The sequence below is a fragment of the Gymnoscopelus braueri genome (assembly GCF_963280865.1).
Source record: "Gymnoscopelus braueri genome assembly, chromosome: 7".
NCBI lineage: Eukaryota > Metazoa > Chordata > Actinopteri > Myctophiformes > Myctophidae > Gymnoscopelus > Gymnoscopelus braueri.
In genome coordinates, this window is record NC_137608.1 from 49,052,843 (window position 1) to 49,076,789 (window position 23,947).

General features: G+C 40.3%; 1 protein-coding gene across 6 annotated transcripts in view; it reads left to right on the forward strand.

The window, feature by feature from the left end:
* The first annotated feature begins 258 nt into the window (after positions 1-258).
* wdfy3 (WD repeat and FYVE domain containing 3) overlaps positions 259-23,947 on the forward strand; it is a 195,431-nt gene continuing 171,742 nt past the window's right edge. For all 6 annotated transcript variants that reach the window (XM_080434107.1, XM_080434102.1, XM_080434104.1 and 3 more), the window contains exons 1-3: positions 259-370; positions 16,575-16,785; positions 18,589-18,712. In XM_080434107.1, the coding sequence (XP_080290233.1) occupies positions 342-370; positions 16,575-16,785; positions 18,589-18,712 (364 nt within the window). In that variant the 5' untranslated portion in view covers positions 259-341. The remainder of the gene's footprint in view (positions 371-16,574; positions 16,786-18,588; positions 18,713-23,947) is intronic.

Below are 23,947 nucleotides of genomic sequence, written 5' to 3' on the forward strand. Positions count from 1 at the left end.
CACACACACACACACAGAGTTAGGGCTTGGGCTGGCACACAGCGCCCCTGGCACTGCCAGCAGAGAAAAAGAGGAGCGGAGCTTGTGGCTCTGTGCCGAGCCAGCCTCCCTCTCTCTCTCTCTCTCTCTCTCTCTCTCTCTTCCACGACTGTTTTCATGAGGGGGGATAGAATGCTAAAACTGTTGTTGTCAGTCACCCTCCTCCTCCTCCTCCTCCCGGATTGAAACGCGATCGTCCTCGTCTCGAGGGAAAGGGGAGAGGGTTCGGTTCGGTTCTTTGGGATAACTTGTGGAACATTATCGTCGCCGTTCTCTCCCGGGCGGTGGTGACGTCTTTTGAGATGCTGGCTGGGCACAGGGAGAACAGTAGGTAGGGAGAAAAAAAAAAACATGGGAGGCCCTGCATGTGTGATGAGCTTGTATCCGCGGTGATGAGGACTTGTTTATTGCTCCGTGAGGTACTCTAGCTAAGGCCGCTTTCAGCCTGTTGATGTTAAACCACATTTGCTCGTGGATGATGTCAAGTGTTACAATGATACAATCACACATTTAATTGGCGATTTGTGTGCAACAAGTGTACGAGAGAGGTGATTTAATGTGAGCACTGTTATTTAGATAGACAGACGGTGTGTAATCTCCTTTTGCTTGTTTGATTTAACGATGGTTGGGGTGTTGGTTTAGGAACACGACTCGGTCTCAAGACGTAGTGTTAGCTTAGCTTAGCAGTTACATGATGGAGGTTCCAGCCTGTTTGGCTCAGTACGCCCAGGATAATGGTGGTAATGCAGTTTGCCACATAATGAAGGGGATTGTAGGGCAACTTGTCGGCTATCATCAACATCATCTGCCATTAACCCATTAAGACCTGGAACTGTGTCATTTTTTGATTTGAGCTAAAAAGCATTATTTTACACTTTTGGCTATTCAAAAATAGCAGATCTACAAGCTCGTAGCGCGGCACCGAGTGCCGCGCTACGAGCTTGTAGATCTGCTATTTTTGAAAATTCGTGAAAATGTGTGCAAATCTTTGAATATATATATTTTTTAAGCGAACATTTTTAACTCAAATCGTTGCTTCTGGGGGTCCCTGGAACAAATTATTTTGATGGGGTCCGCGGCCAAATACATATAATTTTGGGGGTCCTTGACATGAAAAAGATTGAGCACCACTGATAAAGAAACATACGTTTTTTCAGAATACTGTTGAGATTTAGGAGACATGTAGAATCGGCTTCAGGTCTCAATGGGTTAAGTTGACATCTCTGAAATGCTGGTCAAGTTTGTAGTATGTATGTAGCGTGTGCAAATAGGTGATCTACAAGCTGGACACGTGAGCTTGTAGATCTGCTATTTTCACTGTTTTTGAAAAAGATGAATAACTTTGGAAATTTGCCCGAAATAGGGACACCAGCAGTGTGGTTAATTTTAAGACGGATACATATCTTGTTCTTAGATCAGTTGTAAATGACTTGCCTTTCAAAACAAAATCACAAAATTCAAGCTTAATTAGCAAAGGAGACCACCAGGCACTTATTAGTAATTATATGTCATCATGAGGAAGCTGATGTTCTGTTAACAATTTCTGTAAGGAACGGCATATTTTTCTCCAGGTATTTGATTGATTGATTGAAATTTTTATTAGGCAAAAGAATGTAAAACAACACAGACATTTATAATTGATTGATTGAATATTTTTATTAGGCAAAAAATGTAAAACAGCACAGTTACATTTAAAATACTTTGTCTAACAGGTCCGTTCATAAAAGTCCTTGCGGACTTGTTTCCAATGAGGGCCTTGGTATTCAATTCATAGACATATTTAGTGGCACCACAGTTCAAATATCATTACAAAAAAAACAGCAAAACAAATAAATAACACTATGTACAAAAAAAAAAAAAAAAGGGGAAAAAAATATGTACAAGAACAGGGGGGGGAGGGTCTGCTGTCTAACGGGAAAATGGTACTACCTCCTCTTTTGGCCTCCTGAAAGGTGATTTTTTTTTAAGGCTCTTTTAAATGAGCCCAGCGAACTGCATTTTTTGAGGGATGGAGTTAGACTATTCCAATCCTGGGTGGCAGTGCTGTAGAAGGAGAATTTGCCCATGTTTGTTTTATGGGTGGGTGGTACCAAATTGTTAACGCTCCCTCTGGTATTGTGACTGTGGGTGTCGCTAACCTTTTGGAGGTATTTACTCAGATATGCGGGAATAGGGGGCATATCGGCCAAATTTGCATACTTTTGTCTAAAAGGTCCGACCCAAAAAGTCCTTGCGGACTTGTTTCCGCTGGGGTCCTTGAATTAATTTCATAGACATATATAGTAGCAACCAAATAGTTCAAAAATCAACATAAAAATACAGAGAAAAAATACCACTATGTACACAAAAAAAATAAAAACATGAAAATAAAAATAAAAAAATATATATATACATGTATGTTCATGTTGTGGATGATTAGAAAGCAGTGTCTGTAATCTTTTCTATTAAGTAGACATTGGCCAATACAAAGCGAATAATAATGATGATTTTGACTTTGTTTTCACCATTACCAGAGATTGTCCATGTCTTAAACAAACATTGTGTGCATAGATAGAGATATGCTAAGTGCCTTTCTCTTGGAAGTTGCTAGTTGGCATGCTTTAGGTAATGTACCCATGTTTCATTCAATATACTTTATTACTCCAATACAAGCCATTCAAATTCACACTTTCATATCACCACCAGTCCAACATAAGTCAAACAAACTACACACCAGAAAACCGGTACTCGATGCCGGAGCTGCCTACAACCCGCAAGAACAAAATGGACGTGTCTGAAGTTTCAGCTGCGTTGGCTAGTATAAATGTGTGACCGTGCCCTAATGGTTTCCATCCTAGAAGCAGTTACTGGGTCCACTTGCTATTAAATCCTGGGTGCTCTGGTGTTCTGGTGTTCTGGGTTGATGCAAGTGGCTGACCCATCACTTACAGTACGTTTTAACAGCGGCGACTCTCGGGCGATCCCCGGGCGACATCGTCCAAAAGATAAAGAAAATCCATCTTTCATCGCCCCCCCGCCCACTTCGCCCTATCGCCAGTAGTCGCCGGCTCTCATAGACATATAATGCACTTCCGGAAAATACTATCCTGATCGCCCGCTGTTAAAACGCACCGTTAGTTTTTTTTCTGTTGGTGTTTCACCTGTTTCATTGTTTCTATCTAAACATGAGCCAGCTCATCGTGTTTAATTCATAATTTGTGTTTGTGTTTCTGGAATGTGCCATATGGCTGCTTGTTGTATTGAAATGACTGGGACATGTCTTGACCACTTTTTTCAAGAAGCTGAAAGAATTAATCACATTATGGTCTGGCTGAAGTACAGTAGCCTGCAATAAATGGTTAGAAAAATATAGGCTGTTGTAGGCCTGACTCTTAAGTATTATACGCTAACGTAACTGTTGGAACAGACTTGAAAATAAGGCAGAGGACAAATAAAATGTCTGCTTCTTATTTCCTTCTCCAAAATAGGCATTCACAACATGACAAAAGGTCCGGTCCAACACAGGACCTTTTACTTAAAGTAAAGAAAAGAGAGATATTGGAAATTAAAATCGGGCAGCAAAAGTCAAGTCAAAAAGCAATTACAGTATGACTTCACATATAGGAAGGATATAGGGTTTAAATGGCTTAGCCTATGACTTGTTTTCTTATCCAAAATCAGCTTACTTGAATGCAAACTTGGTATATTATACCCAAATGTGTATGGTTTGAGAGTTTCTGTTTCTGTAAAATATTTGTTTGTTCCCCTCCGGTGTTCCCCTGTCTGTCAGAGAGTTATTTCTATGATTACATCACAGTAACTATCCAGAGGAACAAGTTGGCCTTTTCCAGGGCACTCGCTGCTTTCATCTTCTAAGAGTTAAGGTTTTGTAAGATGCTCATTGAAGAGAAAGCTTTGAAAAACACTGGAGGGCCAGAAAACGGAAAGCTTAGTTTGACATTCCAGTGACACCTTTTGACGAGTTATTTATTTTTTCTTACATGAAATTCTTGCACTGACAAGTCATTGTTTTGTGCTTCTGTAATTAAATGAGACTTCCCTACAGTATCAGTCCTATAAATCTTCCTTGCGTTATATGGTTCGTATATGATCAGCTAATGAGCTCAGCTAATTGCTGTTACAACAAATCCAGATGATATTTTCATGCTTATTTCACACAGTCTGATGTCAGTGTGACTTACTTTCATGCTGAGAAAACTTAGTACAAACAATCTTGGCCAATAACATTGGTTCTGGTCAATAAATAAATGCATACATTAATTAATAAACATATGCTGTACATACATGGTTACACACACACACACACACACACACACACACACACACACACACACATTGTGAGCTTTTTTTCCGTGTTTATTTTGATTATTCGTACTGGCCATTGTCCGTACTTTCTTCTTTGTATATTTACATTATTTGCCATTTTTTTCCAGGCTGTGTTTGTTTACAAAGCCTAAAAGCCAAACATGTATTTAATATTTACCACCAATCAATGTACATTGTTCAATTCAAAAAAACACAATTAGATTATTAATATTACTTGTATAACAATACATCGTCAACTAAAATGTCATGAGCCCTATGTGTGGCTTTGTGATGCTTGCTGCTTAGCAAGTAGCTAAAGTGTAGTCAGTGTGTGTTGCAATTTGTCTTGTCTGTGCATCGGTGCCTCCACCTTTTTTGTTGATTTCCCAAGTGCTTCCTTGTGCCGAGTCGTCTGACATGTGTTTGGCCCAGTTTGTGGGCCCTGCCCCGCTGCGTGCGCTGTGGCTCTCTCACGCTCTGTTATCTTGCCTGCTTCAGCACCATTACATGATAGGACCCGCTACAATGCTGCTTACATTTGGAGAGAAACACCCGTTTTGATCTTAACATTGGGCTGTGCTGTGTGCTGTGAACGCCTGATCCTCCAAATTATAGGGAGGCTAGCTGAACCCGAAGAGAGGTTTTCTGGGGTCGGGGTAGCTAAAGTTATACATATATGGTTATGGGTGTGTTTTTCTAGAACAGCCATGTTTAAGGGAAGAATGAAGAGAATCAAGAAAGAGGGGATTATTTGTCACTCACTCTGATTATGTACAGTACAACGAAATGTTGGTGGGACATAACTGTATACCATTACTACTACTACTACTACTACTACTAGTATTAATAATGATAGATGTAATGAAATAAAGATAAAAACAAAACATGAGAAAATATAGTTAAAAGGTAAGAATGTCAGGTATGATAAAACCTCTTTAAGACTGGTATGGTAAAATCTCTTTAGTAGCAATGGGGTATGTGCAGAGTAAAGGGAGAAGGATAATTTAGAATCATGATTTATCGAATGTGCATACAGGCATACACATAATATGCAAACATTACACTGATCTATGTACATTAGTGCAAGTAACATTGCGAGCAACCGTTTTTTTTACAGTTTGAATGCAGCTTTTTGTTTCAGGGAATTTAATCTACACTCTTCTTGTGTCTGAAGAACCATTGTATTTATCTATCTATTGTCTGCCTGGGAGGTCAGATCACAGGGGCTTTGACAATGACTCAGGAACCTGGCGCAGTGAGGTAGATGGATATTTTTAAATTCAATCAGCCGCCTGCTGCCTTCTGGCCTCCAGTTTCTGCTGCCCACCGAGCTTTTCTCCTCAGTTGGCTCTTCGAGCGCAGCGATGACTCGTCTGTGGTTCAGCCTGTCATTGGGATTCCATTTCACACCAACAGATGTAGGCTGCGTTTTCTGCTGAGGCCATGGCTAGCCTACATGTTGGTCGCTTCAGAAACCACACTGCTGTTGTGCTGCTCACGTGGCTAAATAATGGTGTCTGACATGCGGCCGACGTCTTCGAAGATTCGCCGCGACTCACGTGTGCCTCCTTTGTTTGGTCTCGGCGTTGTTGTTTCCCCAATTGTCTGGCCATTGCCTGTGTTGCCAGATTATGTGAGACAAATAAGCAACCAGGTGTATGAAAACGAGCCCAAAAGAAGCGATTAACGCATGAGCACTTTAAACCTGTCCTATACGCATCCGCTATTTGAAAAAAGCCGATCAAGAAGCTTACAACGCACCGCAACGCTTGTGAGCTTGTAGATCTGCTATTTTAAAAAAGTGAAATATTTCAAATATTTTTGAAACATTTTAACAACACAAATCTGCTACGGGGGTTCCTGGCTCACAATATTTTCAGATGGGGATTCGCGGACTATAACATTTACAACACACAACTAATTTAGGGGTCCTTGACATGAAAATATTTGAGAACCACTGGTTTATAAACAACATTTAGGAAATGAGCCCAAATAAGCAACTACACTTTAGAAATGAGACCAAATAAACGCAACCCACAACTACCAATATTTACAAGCGACTTTACAGAAAAACAAGCCCATAGTCGCTTATAATAAGCAGTCATGGCAACACTGGCCATTACCCAGGAATGAACGTGTGGCAGAGATTGAATGTGAGGTCGATATAACATCGTTTGGATTACGAAACAGGATGACTCAGTTGGGGAGAGAAGCACAAACATAGATGTTCACGTTGAGGCGAAAAAATAAAGGAAGGATGTCAGCTTTGGAAAGAACTTATTTGACTGCAACTGTGTGCTGAGAATAGCTCATTTGTTAAGGCCTACGCGCTTCCAGAAAGAGTAATGGTGGGTCGTTTGTGACTGTCACTATAGTCAAACTAGGAACAATCGATTTAGCTCGGCTTTTGTTTCTCCCCGTTAATGTTATGTGACAGCCAGTGGCATGGTGATGCGAGTGCTTGCGCTTACTGCAATTAGCTACGCTAGTACACAAGCACAACTCTTTAATTGATTCTCCAATGGTTGATTGAACAAACCGACGGTCGATTTGGTTACTTATCGCGTTTGTGGCTTTGAGCCAGTCTCTTTAACATGCTGATTTATGTCGTATGTGGCCTTGAGCCTGTGTCTCTTACCCACACGAATGAACATATTCTGGGTATGTCATGAGAGGTGAAGTTCTGCAAAAAATTGTCGATCTACAAGCTATTTTCGGTGAAGATATTTGGTGTAGAGGGCGACCCCGGCCAACGAAGTTTGTGTGTGTGTGTGTGTGTGTGTGTGTGTGTGTGTGTGTGTGTGTGTGTGTGTGTGTGTGTGTGTGTGTGTGTGTGTGTGTGTGTGTGTGTGTGTGTGTGTGTGTGTGTGTGTGTGTGTGTGTGTGTGTGTGTGTGTGTGTGTGTGTGTGTGTGTGTGTGTGTGTGTGTGTGTGTGTGTGTGTGTGTATGTATATATATATATATATATATATATATATATATATATATATATATATATATATATATATATATATATATATATATATATATATATATATATTAGGGGTGGGACGATATATCGATATATCGCGATACTTTCTCCCGCGATAAATAATCGATATCCTCCCGAAAAATATCGATTTAAAAAAAATAAAATAAAATAAAAACTTTTTTTTTTTTTTTTTTTTTTTTTTAAGTTTGGGATACGTTGTTTTTCCTACTCTGTATTTGTGTAATGATGATTTTGAACTGTTTGGTGCTATTTTATGTGTTTATGAATTGAATACAAGGACTATCGTGATATATCGTTGGTGAATTTTCATGCAATATATCGTGATATCGCAATATATCGATATTTTCAGATATCGTGATATATCGTTGGTGAAAGTTCATGCAATATATCGTGATATCGCAATATATCGGCATTTTCAGATATCGTGATATATATTGTTATCGTGGGCCTAATATCGTGATACATATCGTATCGTGAGGTACCCATATCGTCCCACCCCTAATATATATATATATATATATATATATATATATGGTTTAACACGGTTAACATTTTCATTTGTTGAATTCCACCATATTTGATTATTAATCAGTCTCTCTTGACACATATCGGAATTGTGAGGGGGAAAAAAAACTTTATTTCAGGTCTTATTGTATTTATTCCGTGACAGAACTGGGCTTCCATAATAATCCTGTGCAGTCACTGCAGTGGCAGCTCTGTCTGGGCCATCTCTTAACACAACAGGACTGCGTCTGAGAGATTAGCCCATTTTAATAAAAACTATTCAAGACATGTATGGTCTGGCTGTCTATAAATACTTCGCATATATCGTAAACCTTGTATTGCAAAAGTAGTGAAAATGGTGTGTTTTAAGTGTCCATGAAAAAGTTTGAGATATTTTAGAGTAGCTTGAGACCTTCTGAGACATTTTAGAGTAGTTTGAGACCTTCTCAATACATTATCATTAAAGGGTGTCACTGTTATTTGATAAAGTGTCAACAAAATGTCAACGGTCAAATCAATGTTATGGATGCTTGGCATCTTGGCAGGCTTCACTGATGCCCAGTATGAGTATTTTAGTCTGCATATCGACCTGATACCCCCCATAAAATAAGATTTGTGTTAAAAAAATGCTAAATTATTCAACATTTTCCAAACACTGACTCAAAAATAGTAGATATACAAGCTCGCAGCGTGGCACGAAGTGACACGCTGTGAGCTTGTATATCTGATATTTTTGAATAGTTAATGTATAAAATATACATAAAAGTGAGGTACGGGTCCCCGTGAACATTCTGCGAAAATAACCGATCCACAAGCTCACAACGCGTCGCAGCGTGACACATTGTGAGCTTGTAGATCGGCTATTATTCGCAGAAGAGATTTGTGTACAGGGAAGTACTAGAGGACCTAATACAGAGCCCAAGGGGACTCCACTAACTCAACTAAAGTATATATACTATAGGGTATATATTATACGCACATGCTTCTGTGACTCACAAGTCGTTTGGCTTCATTGTCTGTATCATGGTGCCTTTCTAAATTAAACTGTTTATATCCTAGATAATACAGTTGCACAGTGCACTTAGGAAATGCATTGTAAAGGATCATTCTTCTCGCACCGCAACTGGCTGCATTCATTCTAAATCACTAAAATCAACTAAAACATCTACAAATCTCGCATTCAATATATATATATACTTGAAAATAAATTGCGATTATGTGGCATATACCCTGCTCAGATATCATGAGTGTCATTGTTCTCATATTGTTCACACATGATATGTCATCAGGGCAGTGTTTATTGATTGATTGAATATTTTATTAGGCAAAAAAAAAGTATAACGGCACAGTTACATTTAAAATACTTTGTCTAAAAGGTCCGGTTCAAAAAAGTCCTTGCGGTCTTGTTTCCATTGAGGTCCTTGGTATTCAAAACAAACAGCTGTAAAGACAGTAACAGCTGTTTGTTTTCATTCTGTCACTCTCACAGATGCATTCTCTCTCGGCTGATGAGGTCCAACGCAAAGTCGACTTTTCCGCCGGACAGAAAATGCACTTCGAGATTATTCTATGAATCGAAAAAGTAATAGATAGAGTTATCGCTAAGAAAATAGCCTTAGACTTGATCTGACTAACCCAGACAGACTTGAATATCTATAATCTGGCATGATACTAAAGTCTGGACATGGGGAATATAATTTCCTACAGCCATCGAGCACAAAGGTAAGCACACACTAACAAGACGAAAACGGGTATACTTCTGCTGTCATCAAGGTAGAAAGACGGCGATGATGAAGAAAAACGTGCTGAAAATCACCATATTTTCTCATTAGGCCTAAAACCTTTCTTGACAAAATGCTATGTGACGGCATCTCTTAAGTCTGTTTTTCTCCACCTCACAAATCTCAGAAAGGAGGTAGACAAATAGTTGGCTGGGCTGCAACAGGCTTTTATGTTGATATGCTGAGTATGGGAGATGTGCCTTCCTGGGAAAGATGCAGTCTCATCAGCAGTTTTGTTTATAGTTTTTCTTAGTTAGAATCCAGTTGAAATGGGTTTAGGTTATATATTATTAACCACTTGAACCCTAGCATCCCTAATCTGGGGAGAACATTTTTGACAAAAATAGACAATCTACAAGCTCACAGCGCTTATGTTGCGGAAATGTTGTAAACGGAGTCAAATACTTTATGTTAATTGGACATTGTTGACAACAGCCAAAGGATGCATTGCACAGGGTTTAACAAAACTTCAAACCATATTTCCAGGTCTGTCTGGGGGAACAGTCATTTGCAGTGTGAAAAAGCCCGACCCACACGTTTGTAAGACAAGGGGGGGATATACAGTAGCAATTTTTTTTTATCCATAATGTGAAAGGATTTCCTGTTTGGAGGATGAGTTCAGACAGAGGACAAATCCCACTCTGTCGGCAGGAGGAATTCACCGGGTCCTTTTGGTGTGTGAGACCAAACTGCAGATTACTACACTGTACCACTGTAAACACTTAACCCATGAAGACCGGGAACGCATCTGTGTAATTTTATAGATTTATTTGGGCTTATTTTTGAAAAATCGTAGAAAATGGTGCAAATCTTTGAGCATATACAGTATATATATTTTTTTTAATGTTTTAACTAAAACTAAACTTTGCTTCTGTTGGGGGTCCCTGGAACAAAATATTTTGAGATGGGGGTCCGTGGCCAAGTGCATATAATTTTGGGGGTCCTTGACATGAAGAAGTTTGAGAACCACTGATGCTATAGCAACATACGTTTAAAAAAAAAACTGTTAGGATTTAGAAGACATTTGTAGAATCCCCAGAAGCAAAGATTTGAGTTACAAATTAAAAAATACATTCAAAGATTTGCACACATTTTCACGACTTTTCCAAAAAATAGCAGATCTACAAGTTCATAGCGCGGCACCGAGACTTGTATATCTGCTATTTTTGAATAGCCCAAAAGAAATCTAAAATGACACAGATACCTTTCCGGTCTTAATGGGTTAAATCTCTATACCTTGACATTTTGAATTCTCCTCTCTTCACCTGCTTGTGGCAGTGCGGGGGGAAAGGGTCTTTTGGCAAGTTTGCAAGTGGTGGTGGTGGTGTGATCAAGTGTCAAACAGAGGCTTCTTTGTTAACACACTGTTAACTTCTTTTCAACAAATCAGCAGCTGCGTCTCAAACGTATCGAGTCATGTATGTGAAACGGACCATGTTTTGGTGTGTTCGCGAGGCACCTCGACTGTGACAAGTCGCGGCCCTACAAGCAGGGACGTCATTCGGGGTCCCAGGGGATGGCAAATTGACACTTCATAACATTCACATGATTTTTTTTTAGTTTGTTGTGATTCGTGTTCTTGTCTGCAACCATACATGAACCACTGGCAACCTGGCGTACCCTATTTTTGGGCATCTCTCTCCCCAAATATGTCATAGCTACATTCTGTCTGTGTATGACATTTTTATTTCATATTTTTATTTTTTATTTTTACAAGGAGTCACAAAATGACAATATATCAGTTGCTGGTGAATCTCGTTTTGTGAGCGATTTTTCCATTCAGGCCAAGTATGGAGTCAAGTGGAAATAGTTTATTATAATATAGGCTATATTGAAGTGCATTTAAAATATCAGTCATTTCGAGTGGAGTGTGCCAGGCCATAATTTGGGCTAAACATGTTTTCTTTTTTCTTTCCATTTTTTTCATTGCCAATTCCCTCCATGTGCATTATTTATAGTCTCTGTCACTGCCGGTGCCAACCCATCCATGCTGCTTTTTCTTGGGGAAGGTATAGACACGTCTCCTCCCATACACATTAGGGGTGCAGCAATTCATCAAATAATCAATTTAATCAATTCTAAAACAATATTGAGAATCGATAATTTTATAAAATAATCAGTTCCCTATTTTGGGCATGTCCAAAATAGGCGAAACCGAAAAAAAGAAAAGAAAATAAAGAAATAGCAGAAGAAATTGCAAAAAAAAAATACGCTTCTCGATTAGTTGATTAACCCATTAAGACCTGGAACGTGGTGCCGCGCTACGAGCTTGTAGATCTGCTATTTTTGAAAATATGTGCAAATCTTTGAATATATATTGTTACTTTAAAGCGAACATTTTTAACTCTATTCTTTGCTTTTGGGGGTCCCTGGAACAAAACATTTTGAGATGGGGGTCCGCGGCCAAATATATATCATTTTGGGGGTCCTTGACATGAAAAAGTTTGTGCACCACTGATATAGAAACATACGTTTTTTTCCCAGAATACTGTTGGCTTTTAGAAGACATTTGTAGAATCGGCTTCAGGTCTTAATGGGTTAATTGCTAAAAGTATCAATACAATAATCCTAAGAAAATAATCGATAGTTGCAGCACTAATACACATGGAGTGGAAGTGGCCGTAGGCTACATGTTAAGTCTGTTAAATACTGCATGGCAGCACTAGGAGAGGCCCTGAAGTGGCAGAAATCCCCTGTGATGAGTGCACTTCCTTCAGGGTAAAATAGCAAGGGGGATTCTGGCCTAGATGGTCACTGACTGTCACTTCTCTTTTCTCCTTCCAACGAAAATTCAAAGCAAAGTGTCAGTCCTGCCTAACAACAACAGCATTATTTTACACTTTGGCTATTCAAAAATAGCAGATATACAAGCTCATAGCGCGGCACCGAGTTATGAGCTTGTAGATCTGCTATTTTTGAAAAATCTAGAACATTTGTGCAAATCTTTGAATATATATATATTTTTTAAAGCGAACATTTGTAACTCAAATCTTTGCTTCTGGGGGGTCCCTGGAACAACATATTTTGAGATGGTGCTCTGCTGGCCAAATACTCTATACATTTTGGGGGGTCCTTGACGTGAAAAAAGTTTCAGAGCCACTGACATTTTTTTTTTTTTTTTTAACTGTTATGATTTAGACAGACATTGTGTAGAATCGGAGCCTCAGGCCATAAAGGGTTAATAAAGAAATAGACTAAGAAGAAACGTCTTTTTCGTGTCGTATCGTCGGATGGCCAGCTCGGTGTCGTGTGGCCCTGCCTTCGCCCTTCGTCTCCGGTCCTACATCGAAGAGGCCGGCTTCTGAAGGTGGTCTGTATAGGGGGGCAGGCATTAATTGTTATGTTCGGCAAGTCTGCTCAGGCTCGCTGCACTATAGCATGCTGCTGCGCTGTCTGCCTGCCAAGCCCCACTTACATCGATGATTTGAAGTGACCGACTCCATTGCATAGGCGGTTCATCAAGGTCGGTGAAGACGACAGTCTCCTTGCGGCCTTCGCCACAAGTAGCAATAGTTGGTACAAGACCAGCTTGCCAAACTAACGTGGCCACACGATCGTCCACCTGGCCAAGGCCAAGGTCCAAGACCAAGGGGCACGGAACGTCCCCTTCGCAGGCGGACATCCCAGACAGTCGAGGGCCTGGGACTGTCAGTGCTACAGTGAGAACATATGACCCTGGTTATTTAACCCTTTAAGGCCGGGAAGGGAACGCATGTGTCATTTTAAGATGTATTTGGCTATTCAAAAATAGCAGATCTAAAAGCTCATAGCGTGGGCTATGAGCTTGTAGATCTGCTATTTTTTTGAAAAATCGTGAAAATGTGTGCAAAACTTTTATATAAACTTTTAACTCAAATCTTTGCTTCTGGGGGTCCCTGGAACAAAATATTTTTAGATGGGAGGGGGTCCGCGGACAAACACATTATTTTGGGGGTCCTTGACATGAAAAAGTTTGAAAAGAAAAAATTAAAAAAAACTTTAGGAAAAAAAAACTGTTAGGATTTAGAAGATTTGTAAAATCCCCAGAAGCAAAGATTTGAGTTAAAAACTTTCGCTTTAAAAAAGTATATATATATATTCAAACTAAAGATTTGCACACATTTTCACGATTTTTCAAAAAAAAATGCAGATCTACAAGCTCATAGCGCGGCACTATGAGCTTGTATATCTGCTATTTTTGAATAGCCAATGACATCTTAAAATGACACCGGTCTTAAAGGGTTAGTACTATTCACTAAAACAATCTTTTTTTTATAACACCTGGCGTGTTGAAGGGCTCCGTCAGCCCGGGGGCCTTGGGAACTTACGTCATTTTCTCTGTTTGTTACCACCACTGTCCTTCATCTCTTTTTTTTTTATGGTCAACTGTTCCAACGAGATTCTCGTCTCTTCGTCATAAGCCACAGGGACTGACCTAAATAATGCTGAGTGATATTTAAGACGGGAGCTTTTGTGATTGTTTGTTGTCGTCGTTTTGTTGTCTTTTCAAGAGCTTTAATCCTAATTGGGACACTGGGATGATGATATCGCATGTATGTTTGTCCCAGAAATGGACTGTTATGATTCTAAAAAAGACTACAGTCAACGTATTTAGAGCCTCATTTGCACCAATTAGCATTCTGCACATGAATAAACGTGTAGCCCATGGCCTCAGCGAACACAATCCAGTGTTTAGGGAAACCAGAGTGTACTTGGCAGGAAATGCACTAAACTTAACAAAAACGGTAATGAATGTATTAATGAAGTAACTGAACACCAAATCATTTTGTGTGTGTGTGTGTGTGTGTGTGCGTGCGCAACTCTGTCTCAAAGGAGATGTTTTTCAGCTCGACTCTGTGAGCTTGACATGGGGGTCCAACAGTTATTCAAACTAATCGATAATAAAAAATAGTCGACAATCAAAATGGTGATTAAAATTAACATACAGATCTACAAGCTTCCTACGTATTAAAATTAACATACAGATCTACAAGCTTCCTACGTTTCATTGTGTTTTGTAGTACATATTGGCATCTCCTTGCATCATATTGGATTCAGTGAGATTTAGAGATGATGCTACATATTGAGAGTAGGCTAAATGCTGTCATAATGCATCATAGTGGATTAATTGTATGTTGTGTGATTGTGCTACATTATAGTCCATATTGTTATCATGTCCGCTGCGAGCCTGCGGCAACTACTGTGTGTTTTTATTTTTGTGCCGTTTTAATGTTCAGTGTTGAAACTAGTTCTCCACACAGTGCAAGCATTAGATGTTGTTATGGTACATGGTTGTTTGAGCTTGTTATCCACGTGGACTGTTGTGTTATTGTGTGCCCCGGGTGCGTCAAGACACACAGGCCAGTCGGATATGAATTATTTACACACATCTTAGTATGGATGAGAGCTTAATATATGGCCTATATGACCAGTGAGCCACCAGAATCGGTTAAATTATGGGTAAAGTCTGACTCAGTCTGGGATGGCTCATCTATTGAACATCTCAATCTATTACTTTATCTCTGAGATTTGCAGGCTTCATCTTAATATGTAACTGTACATCTGTGATCAGAGGCAGACAGGATGAAAGTAATTTTTCAGTGGATTCCTGACAGTCTTAAGTGAAAAAAATTCAGGGAAAATTAATGACTACGGAATTTGAAACATTAGCCTGTTACAGTACAAGCCAGTGAACACAATAATGCCAGACGGTACAGTATGTGACATTGTGCTGTCAACAGCCAGAAACTTTCCTACAAAGTAGCATTTCGTGGACAAAATTATGAACCATCCAAAAGCTACAGATTCTGCTGATCACCCGTCCTAACTCGTTTTTGTTGTTAGTATGAACATGTTACTATCATTCTCTTTTAATTCTATTTTACAGTGACGTTTTCTTGCGCACAGGCCATGTATTCACTTTTTAACCCATGAAGACCTGAGGCTGAAAGCGAACATTTGTAACTCAAATCTTTGCTTCTGGGGGTCCCTGGAACAAAATATTTTAAGATGGGGGGGTCTGCGGTCAAATACATATCATTTTGGGTGGCCCTTGACGGTGGAAGAAACGCTGATATTATAGCAACATAGGTTTTTTTTAAAAACTGCTAGGATTTAGTAGACATTTTGTAGAATCGGCCTCGGGTCTGAATTGGTTCAAATCAAACTGTTAAGGGGAGTACTTGGATTCAGAAATCAGGGGAACCAAGCTGTGGAAATCATGCTTTTGGCCAGAGTGCTGATTGAACCCCTTGTGCACACTTTCTTGATAGCATGAATGATGAAACTTAGGAGAAAAAAGAGATCAGGGAGACACCTTTTAACCAGATTTAACATTTATAAACGTGGCTCATTTTCTGTCTTTCAACATTATTTGTATGTGTTCAGGTTCATTATGCTGTTGGTTTTGCAGCGTGATGCAGCAATCGCAAGGCAACAATGACATCATGGCTAATAAATACTGCACAACTGATGCACAATAAAAACACTATAGTTGAACCTCACGAGATGAGATAAAACATCTTGCAGTTACTTCTCCCTCACCAAATTTAGTACAATGTCTGAATGAACGGATGTTAAAGGAATAGTTCTTTAGAAAAATAGAAAAAATCTTATTTTCTATCAATTACACCCCCCATGAAGCCTTGAATTCATGGAGATTCTTTTGTTTTTGAACATTCCTAAACCAATAATTTGGGCTCCTTTGTATCTCCTACGGGATACATTAGCATCTTTCTGCCGGTAATCAAATTATTGGCTTAGGAGTTAGGAATGGAACAAAAACTACTCCTTTAATTCCACTGGTCTATGATGTTAATACCATAGACCAGTGGGAAGCATTTCAAAATACGCATATAATATGCATGTAAATAGGTACAGTATTCCCCAAAATGGAAGCTTGCAGTACCTAAATTTAACAGAAAAATATTGTGTCTCCCTCCTCCTCCTTCTTCCTCCTCCTCTTCGTCCGCAGGGCCGGCTTTGGCCTGACCAAGCCGCTCAAGATGAACATGGTGAAGAGGATCATGGGGCGGCCGCGCCAGGAGGAGTGCAGCCCGCAGGACAACGCGCTGGGCCTCATGCACCTCCGCCGCCTCTTCTCCGAGCTGTGCCATCCGCCCCGCCACATGACCCAGAAGGAGCAGGAGGAGAAGCTCTACATGATGCTGCCCGTCTTCAACCGAGTGAGTGGTTCTACAGACACCCCCCCTCCCCCCCATCAAACTACACATAAACCTACACCAGTGGTTCCAAAACAATGGAAAACATTTCCTTGGAGCTTCTTACATCTGACAAAAGCTGAGACACCCCCACACACACACAAACACACACACACACACACACACACACACACACACACGTGTGCACGCATTCACACACCTTTTCCCCCCCCAGACAGGTTAACCCCTTATAGCCCTATACAGTATATACTTTTCGTACAACAAATACCGAAAGCAGGCCGATCTACAAGCTCACAATGCTTTGCGTTGTGAGCAATGTTGACATGTAGGCAGACAGTGGATGAAGGCAACGTATGATTTCATGCAACATGTTTAAAATGTTGGCACAGCTTGACGCCACCCCTTTGATCTTTGGTGCCCCCCCCCCCCCCCCCGGACTTCAGATTGGGAAACACTGTGCCTAAAGCTTAAAAAAGAGCAGACCAACAAGCTAACGACGCGTCAAGTCACATTGTTAGCTTGTTGATCAGATCTTTCTGGCAAGCGATGCACTCGTACAACCATTGTGGACCATTATTTAGGCTGAAGTGCGACAATGCAAATTATTTTCTGGGTAAGATATCATCTAATATATCTTTTTTTTTACTGTCACTGTACATTTACAAAATGCGTTCACACTCAAAACACAAGCAAACAACATGCTCAGACTTTAAAACAAGTACAAAACGGAATGTGCCACGAGATGGAAAAGAAGATGGGAGACATAAAAAATATAACACTTCCATTCAGTTGGGTTAAAAAAAAAACACAAAGCAGTCTATTTAGCAGTGGCTGGTGTAATATAAATCATTATATTATAATGATTTATATTACATTAACCACTTTAACCCTATTTTATACATAGGCTATTTGAAAATAGACGATCTACAAGCTCACAACGCGTCGCATCGCAACGCGTTGTGAGCTTGTAGATCTGCTGTTTTCAAACATTTTAGTACTTTTACTTTTGGTACTTTAAGTATATTTTGATGCCAATACTTTAGTACTTTTACTCAAGTAACATTTTGTGCACACAGGCCTTTTACTCGTAGCAGAGTTGCTTGCTACTTTTACTGAAGTAAAACATCTGAGTACTTCTTCCACCACTGACATCTTTTTTTACCCGAGCCATGCTACTCGTATGCTGAGGTGGCTGTGCCCGATGTTGAACCCAGAACTTAGCGCTTCACCAACCGAGCTGCCCAGGCCCAGTGTGAACACATGATTGACCAAATGACCAGTGTTGGATGAAATGCTTTGTGACCTGTTCTTTCAAAGGGTCAGACAGACTACAGAATGACTGGTGGTTATTAATTAGCGCATGCTTGCCCAGTCAGGAGAGATCTAAGACATCATGTGATCACGTGTGCATGAAATAATCGACCGCATCAGACCATTTGCCTGGAAAAGTTATGCATTCTGTAGCCTTGCAGTATTTTTCCAAATAAATTCAATGTGGTTTTATTATTCATATTGTGCTGCCCTAATCTTTTTTGCATTATTGTGAATTGTTAAGCTTGCCAGCAACAATTATGGGTTCTATGAGAGAAATTATTATTATTCTTTTTTTACACTAGGTCACATGGGGCAGCCATGAAACAAGCACACAATTGTGAGCTTGCAGATCGGCTATTTTCGCCGAAGAGATTTTAGAGTAGAGGGGGGGAAAGGGAAGGGACCAAATACAGACCCCCTCCCCCCCCCAGTCAACAAAGTATAGAGGGTTAATGTGAGTAACTTTTAACCCTTTCATGTGTTCTGCTGCAGGTGTTTGGGAACGCTCCTCCCAGCAGTATGACGGAGAAGTTCTCAGACCTGCTCCAGTTCACCACCCAGGTGTCTCGGCTCATGGTGACAGAGATCAGACGACGGGCCTCCAACAAATCCACCGGTGAGACACGCCGTCCACAACAACCAACCTTCACTGCACTGATGAAGCCTAAATAAGCCCCTTTGTATTGTCACGTTGTAATGGGAGAAGTTTGTTTGTTATCGTTACATGACGGCCATTGTTGTCCTGCTCATCCAGTCGGTCACCTGGAGAACTAGCCTTAGGCTAAGCTTGCTAGATGTGGCCTCTGAAATGCTGTTGTTGTAGTAGTGCTGGTAGGCGTGACTTAAAAGTTATATGATCATGTTTATGAATCATAACTCTGAAGGATAGAGCACCAAACTACCGTTTTGATCTTTATTTTGAGAATTAGCCAACGTATTGCCTAATTTGTGGAAATAAAGAAGTCTAAACCATAGCTTGATGTGCGGGTTCTATCCTATATATTAAAATTGGCTACTGGGAAGATCGGACCACGGCCACATCACTATGACAACCTGATACGTCCATATATAGGCGTATATGGAGATCGGGTTGTCCAGAGCCACAGATCCGGCGGCCCCATATATGCTATGCCCATATATGGTCATAGCATATATGGGGCCGCTGACTTCAAACTTGACGTGCGCATCATCAAGGACTTGAAGGAGTGTGGTGCCCGCGGTTGAGTCGTTCGGATATGCGGTTGTCCAGAATTTCCGCACCGACCGATATGCCCATATATGGGCATATGATAACATCAGGGATTTCCATACAGTATATGGGCATAAAAGTGACAAGGACTGACAAATACAGCGATCCCCAGGTAGGTAGACAGACAGACCGATACAGAGATCTCCATATATGGGCACAAAAGAGACGGACGGTTACAAAGGTTACTCAGACAACAAGAGCCCCAACACTAGTATGACTCAGACATGTCTGTCGGCTCGGCGGTGCAGCGTAGGTGTGAGGGCCCTCTGGTACTTTAAAATGATGTTTTGTCCATCGTAAAGGTTTGTGGATCAAGCATGGATGTCTATCTTCATGGTTTCTCCAATCTTTTCATATTCACCCAGTCCGGCAGGCAGTGTGCTTCAGTGGAACAAATGTATTGAAATTGGTCGTTTTTTCATCTTCTTTCCACACAGCCATGATCCACATCACATGGTTGATTAGCAGGTTGAAAGAATCGAGAGGACAGGAGTTTGCATCGAAAATGTTAATATTTTCATACTGTGGACTGGAGTAGAATAATCTGTGAATATTCTTCTTAACACATTCAATCCGGGGGGGACGCATCTCTGTCATTTTAGATTTCTTTGGGCTATTCAAACTTTCAAACTGCTATTTTTAAAAAAATCTTGAAAATTTGTGCAAATCTTTAAGTATATATAGCGAACATTCGTAACTCAAATCTTTGCTTCTGGGGGGGGTCCCTGGAACAAAATATTTTACAAATGTTCGCTTAAAAAATATATATATATTAAAAGATTCGCACACATTTTCACGATTAAAAAATAAATAAATAGCAGATCTACTCGGTGCCGCGCTATGAGCTTGTAGAACGGCTATTTTTTTAATAGCCCAAAGAAGTCTTAAAATGACACACAGATGCGTTCCCGGTCTTAATGGGTTAAAGCTTCTGTTTCCCTCTAACCCTCCCTGTGCCCTAAGGTCCTCTAAACCTCCCTGTGCCCTAAGGTCCTCTAACCCTCCCTGTGCCCTAAGGTCCTCTTATCCGTCCGATACGTGGTTGTTTGAGCTTGTTGTCCATGTGCACTGTTGTGTTGTTGTGTGGCCCCGGGTGCGTCAAGGCACACAAGGGCGGTCAGATATACATTATTTACACACATCTTAGTATAGATTGAGCTTAATATACTGTAGCCCATTGGTTCTCAAAGTGGGGTCCGGGGACCCCCAGGGGTACTTGAGGGGGTTCCAGGGGGTACCCAGAAAAATGTGTTAATATAGCATCACAATAATTATGACCTTTTATACTTTGGCTATTCAAAAATAGCAGATCTACAAGCTCATAGCGCGGCACCGAGTGCCGCGCTATGAGCTTGTAGATCTGCTATTTTTGAAAAATCATGAAAATGTGTGCAAATCTTTGAATATATATTTTTCAAGCGAGCATTTGTAACTCAAATATTTGCTTCTGGGGGTCCCTGGAACAAAATATTTTTAGATGGGGGTCTGCGGCCAAATACATATCATTTTGGGGGTCCTTGACGTGAAAAAGTTTGAGAACCACTGCTGTAGCCTATATGACCAGTGAGCCGCCAGAATCTGTGAAATTATGGGTAAAATATAGCGTACTAATTCAACCTTGACCAAATCAAATAGTCTGTGATTGATAGCTCATCTATTGACAATCTGTCACTTTTATCTCTGAGATTTGCAGTCTTTACTTTAATATGCGAGTGTGTGTGATCAGAGGCAGACGAGATGAAAGTGTTTATTCAGTGGATTCTTCCCAGTCTCGCAAAAACAATTGCAACGGGCAAACTCGGGGGGGAAATTAATGACTGTGGAATTTGAAACATTAGCCTGTTATTAAAAGCCAGTGAACACAATAATACCAGACAGCATGTGACATTGTACGGTACTGTCGACAGCCTGCAACTCGCATACAAAGTAGCATTTCATGGATGATGAAATGATGAACGATCCAAGAACTACAGTTGTTAATATGTTAGTCACTGTGGTTGATCACCCGTCCTAATCCACCATGACAATTCGACAAGCTGACACTATCTTGTCCTTTAGCCCATTCAATATGGGTACAGATCTCTGTCATTTTAGATTTCTTTGGCTATTCAAAAATATCAGATATACAAGCTCATAGCGCGGCACCTAGTGCCGCGCTATGAGCTTGTAGATCTGCTATTTTTGAAAAATCGTGAAAAGTTGTGCAAATCTTTGAGTGTATATTTTTTAAAGCGAACATTTGTAACTCAAATCTTTGCTTCTGAGCGTCCCTGGAACAAAATATTTTACAAATGTTCGCTTTAAAAAATATATATTCAAAGATGTGCACACATTTTCCCCATTATTCAAAAAATAGCAGATCTACAAGCTCATAGCATCGCTATGAGCTTGTAGATCTGCTATTTTTGAATAGCCAAAGACATCTAAAATGACAGACATGCGCTCCTGGATTCAATGGGTTAAATCAATGTTCAGAAAAGTCTTGTTGTATTATCTCCACTTTTCTCCTGCTTTTTGAATTTTGTCTTTGCACCTTTTATCTGTTGAACAAAAGGAGCAAAATGGAGTATAGACCCCTGGCGGACCCTGGTCAACTAAGTTCATAGGGTTTAAAGGGTCTACACCATGAAAATCACTTTTTTCTTGTTTTTTTGTATTTTTTGGGGTCCCCAGTGTCTCTTGTACCCCAAAAAATGTTTTTATTTTTAATTCAGTCATTCCTTCTCATTTCATGGATTTCCAGAAATGTTTATGAGGTCACAAACATTATTGATGACAAACCCAATGTTAAATGAAAAGTGCCCGAATCGCTCCGAAACTTTTTCTACCCCCCCTAAGTGGGGGTCTACGAACAAATACTCCGGGCTCTGATTTTGGCTCCGCCCCCCGGAAGTGGGTGAAACGGGCACCTCAAACACTTGGTGGAATTGTTAAAAAATGTTCAAAGTGTTTTTTTTTCGATTTTGTATTTTTCTTAGATGCTTCTTTTTATGCAGAATTTTTCCATTTTTTTATATTTTTTTAAAATATTTTTTTTTATTAACAGACACAATTGACTTGGGATGAGTATATCTGAGTGATGATTTAGGCTCAAACTTTTGAAAAAGGTTTGAGGGACATACACCATATGATATTAAATATAAAAAAGAAAAAAAAAATCATGGTGTAGCTCCTTTAAGTGGTTGAAGGACTAAAGAGGCGGGCCTAATGAAAAGGGACGGCGCACCTCAAGAACGCCGGCTTTTATTGCATTTCATTCAGCCCAACTCAGTCTGTGCGCCAGGCATAATACGATAGAGATACATAGATAGACACCGTATTGATCCTGAAGGAAAAACTCTAAATCTCCTCAGTGCACTATGTTTTTTTTATTTTCACCACTAAATACAGACAGAACATCAATGGGGGGGAGACGGTGAAGTAACTACAGCCGTCTGTACAGAGCACCAGACCCAGCTTACTGTATTCCTGCAGCAGTGCTGGTTCATATTTAGGGCTGCAACCATCCATCATTTTCTTTGCGACCGTTCTACGTTTTTTTTTCTTCACAACGGTGTCGTGCAAAAACAGTGAAGGATCTCCTGACGCCCCAAATATGGATAGATTATTTATCGATAGGCTCTATGCACACAGCAGCCATATTGGAAAGAAATTGGGCCTCCTCTTACTTCCTTCACGGGTGTTACCAATGATACTAATCAAGGCTCCATTCTGGTCAAACAGAGTCAGGGTGCTGACATTGTGCATGTTGGCTCACTGGAAACACTTGAGGGGGCTCCTAATGGCCCCTTGCGGGTGTGTAACTCTGAGAGCCGTACAAATGGAACCAAATGGACCCGTAAGGGTCCATTTGGTTCCATTTGTACACTCTCAGAGTTATGAGGGTCCTAGAAATTAAAAGGTTTGAGAACCACTGTGCTACACGAAATGAAACGGAACCTTCATTAGTATCATTGGTAACACGTGTGAAGGAAGTAAGGAAGAGGCCCAATTTCGGTCCAATATGGTTGCTTTGCATAGAGCCTATTGCGCACAAAAATGTTTTACTTCACTATTCTCTTTTTGGCTGATTCAGCAACACCATTGACGTTGTCTGTAGGTGTAACATTCCTGTACAGTACACAGAATATGACCATTCAAGGACAGCATCTCTGTTAGAGTGGAAAGCTATTAAAATGGTCTGAGATTGGCTGCTTTTGCCCTGCTGGAGCTCGAGGGGCTATGTTGCTATAATGTTGTTTTTATGCTCGAATCTTCAATGAATTGTCTACACTTCACCCTGAGTGGAATATTAATATTTCCTATTATAGGGACAAAAGGTGATTTTAAAGTAAGCCAGGTATGACCCACGTCACTGCCATGGGGAGGAGATAAAAACAGTTACGTTGACACGTTGGTGAGCTTGTAGATTGGCTGTTTTCGATGAAGAAATTTGGTCTGCGGGGGGAAAAAGGATGGAAAAAGGGGGCATATTTTTGTCACGGTACATTTGCACATACGTTCTAGCAGAGGGTGCTATTAATATTGGGGTTAAGTGGTTAAGTTCAAGGTTAAGGGGCTAAGTTCGCCCCCGCCCTACGTGTTGAAGTGTCCCTGGGGACA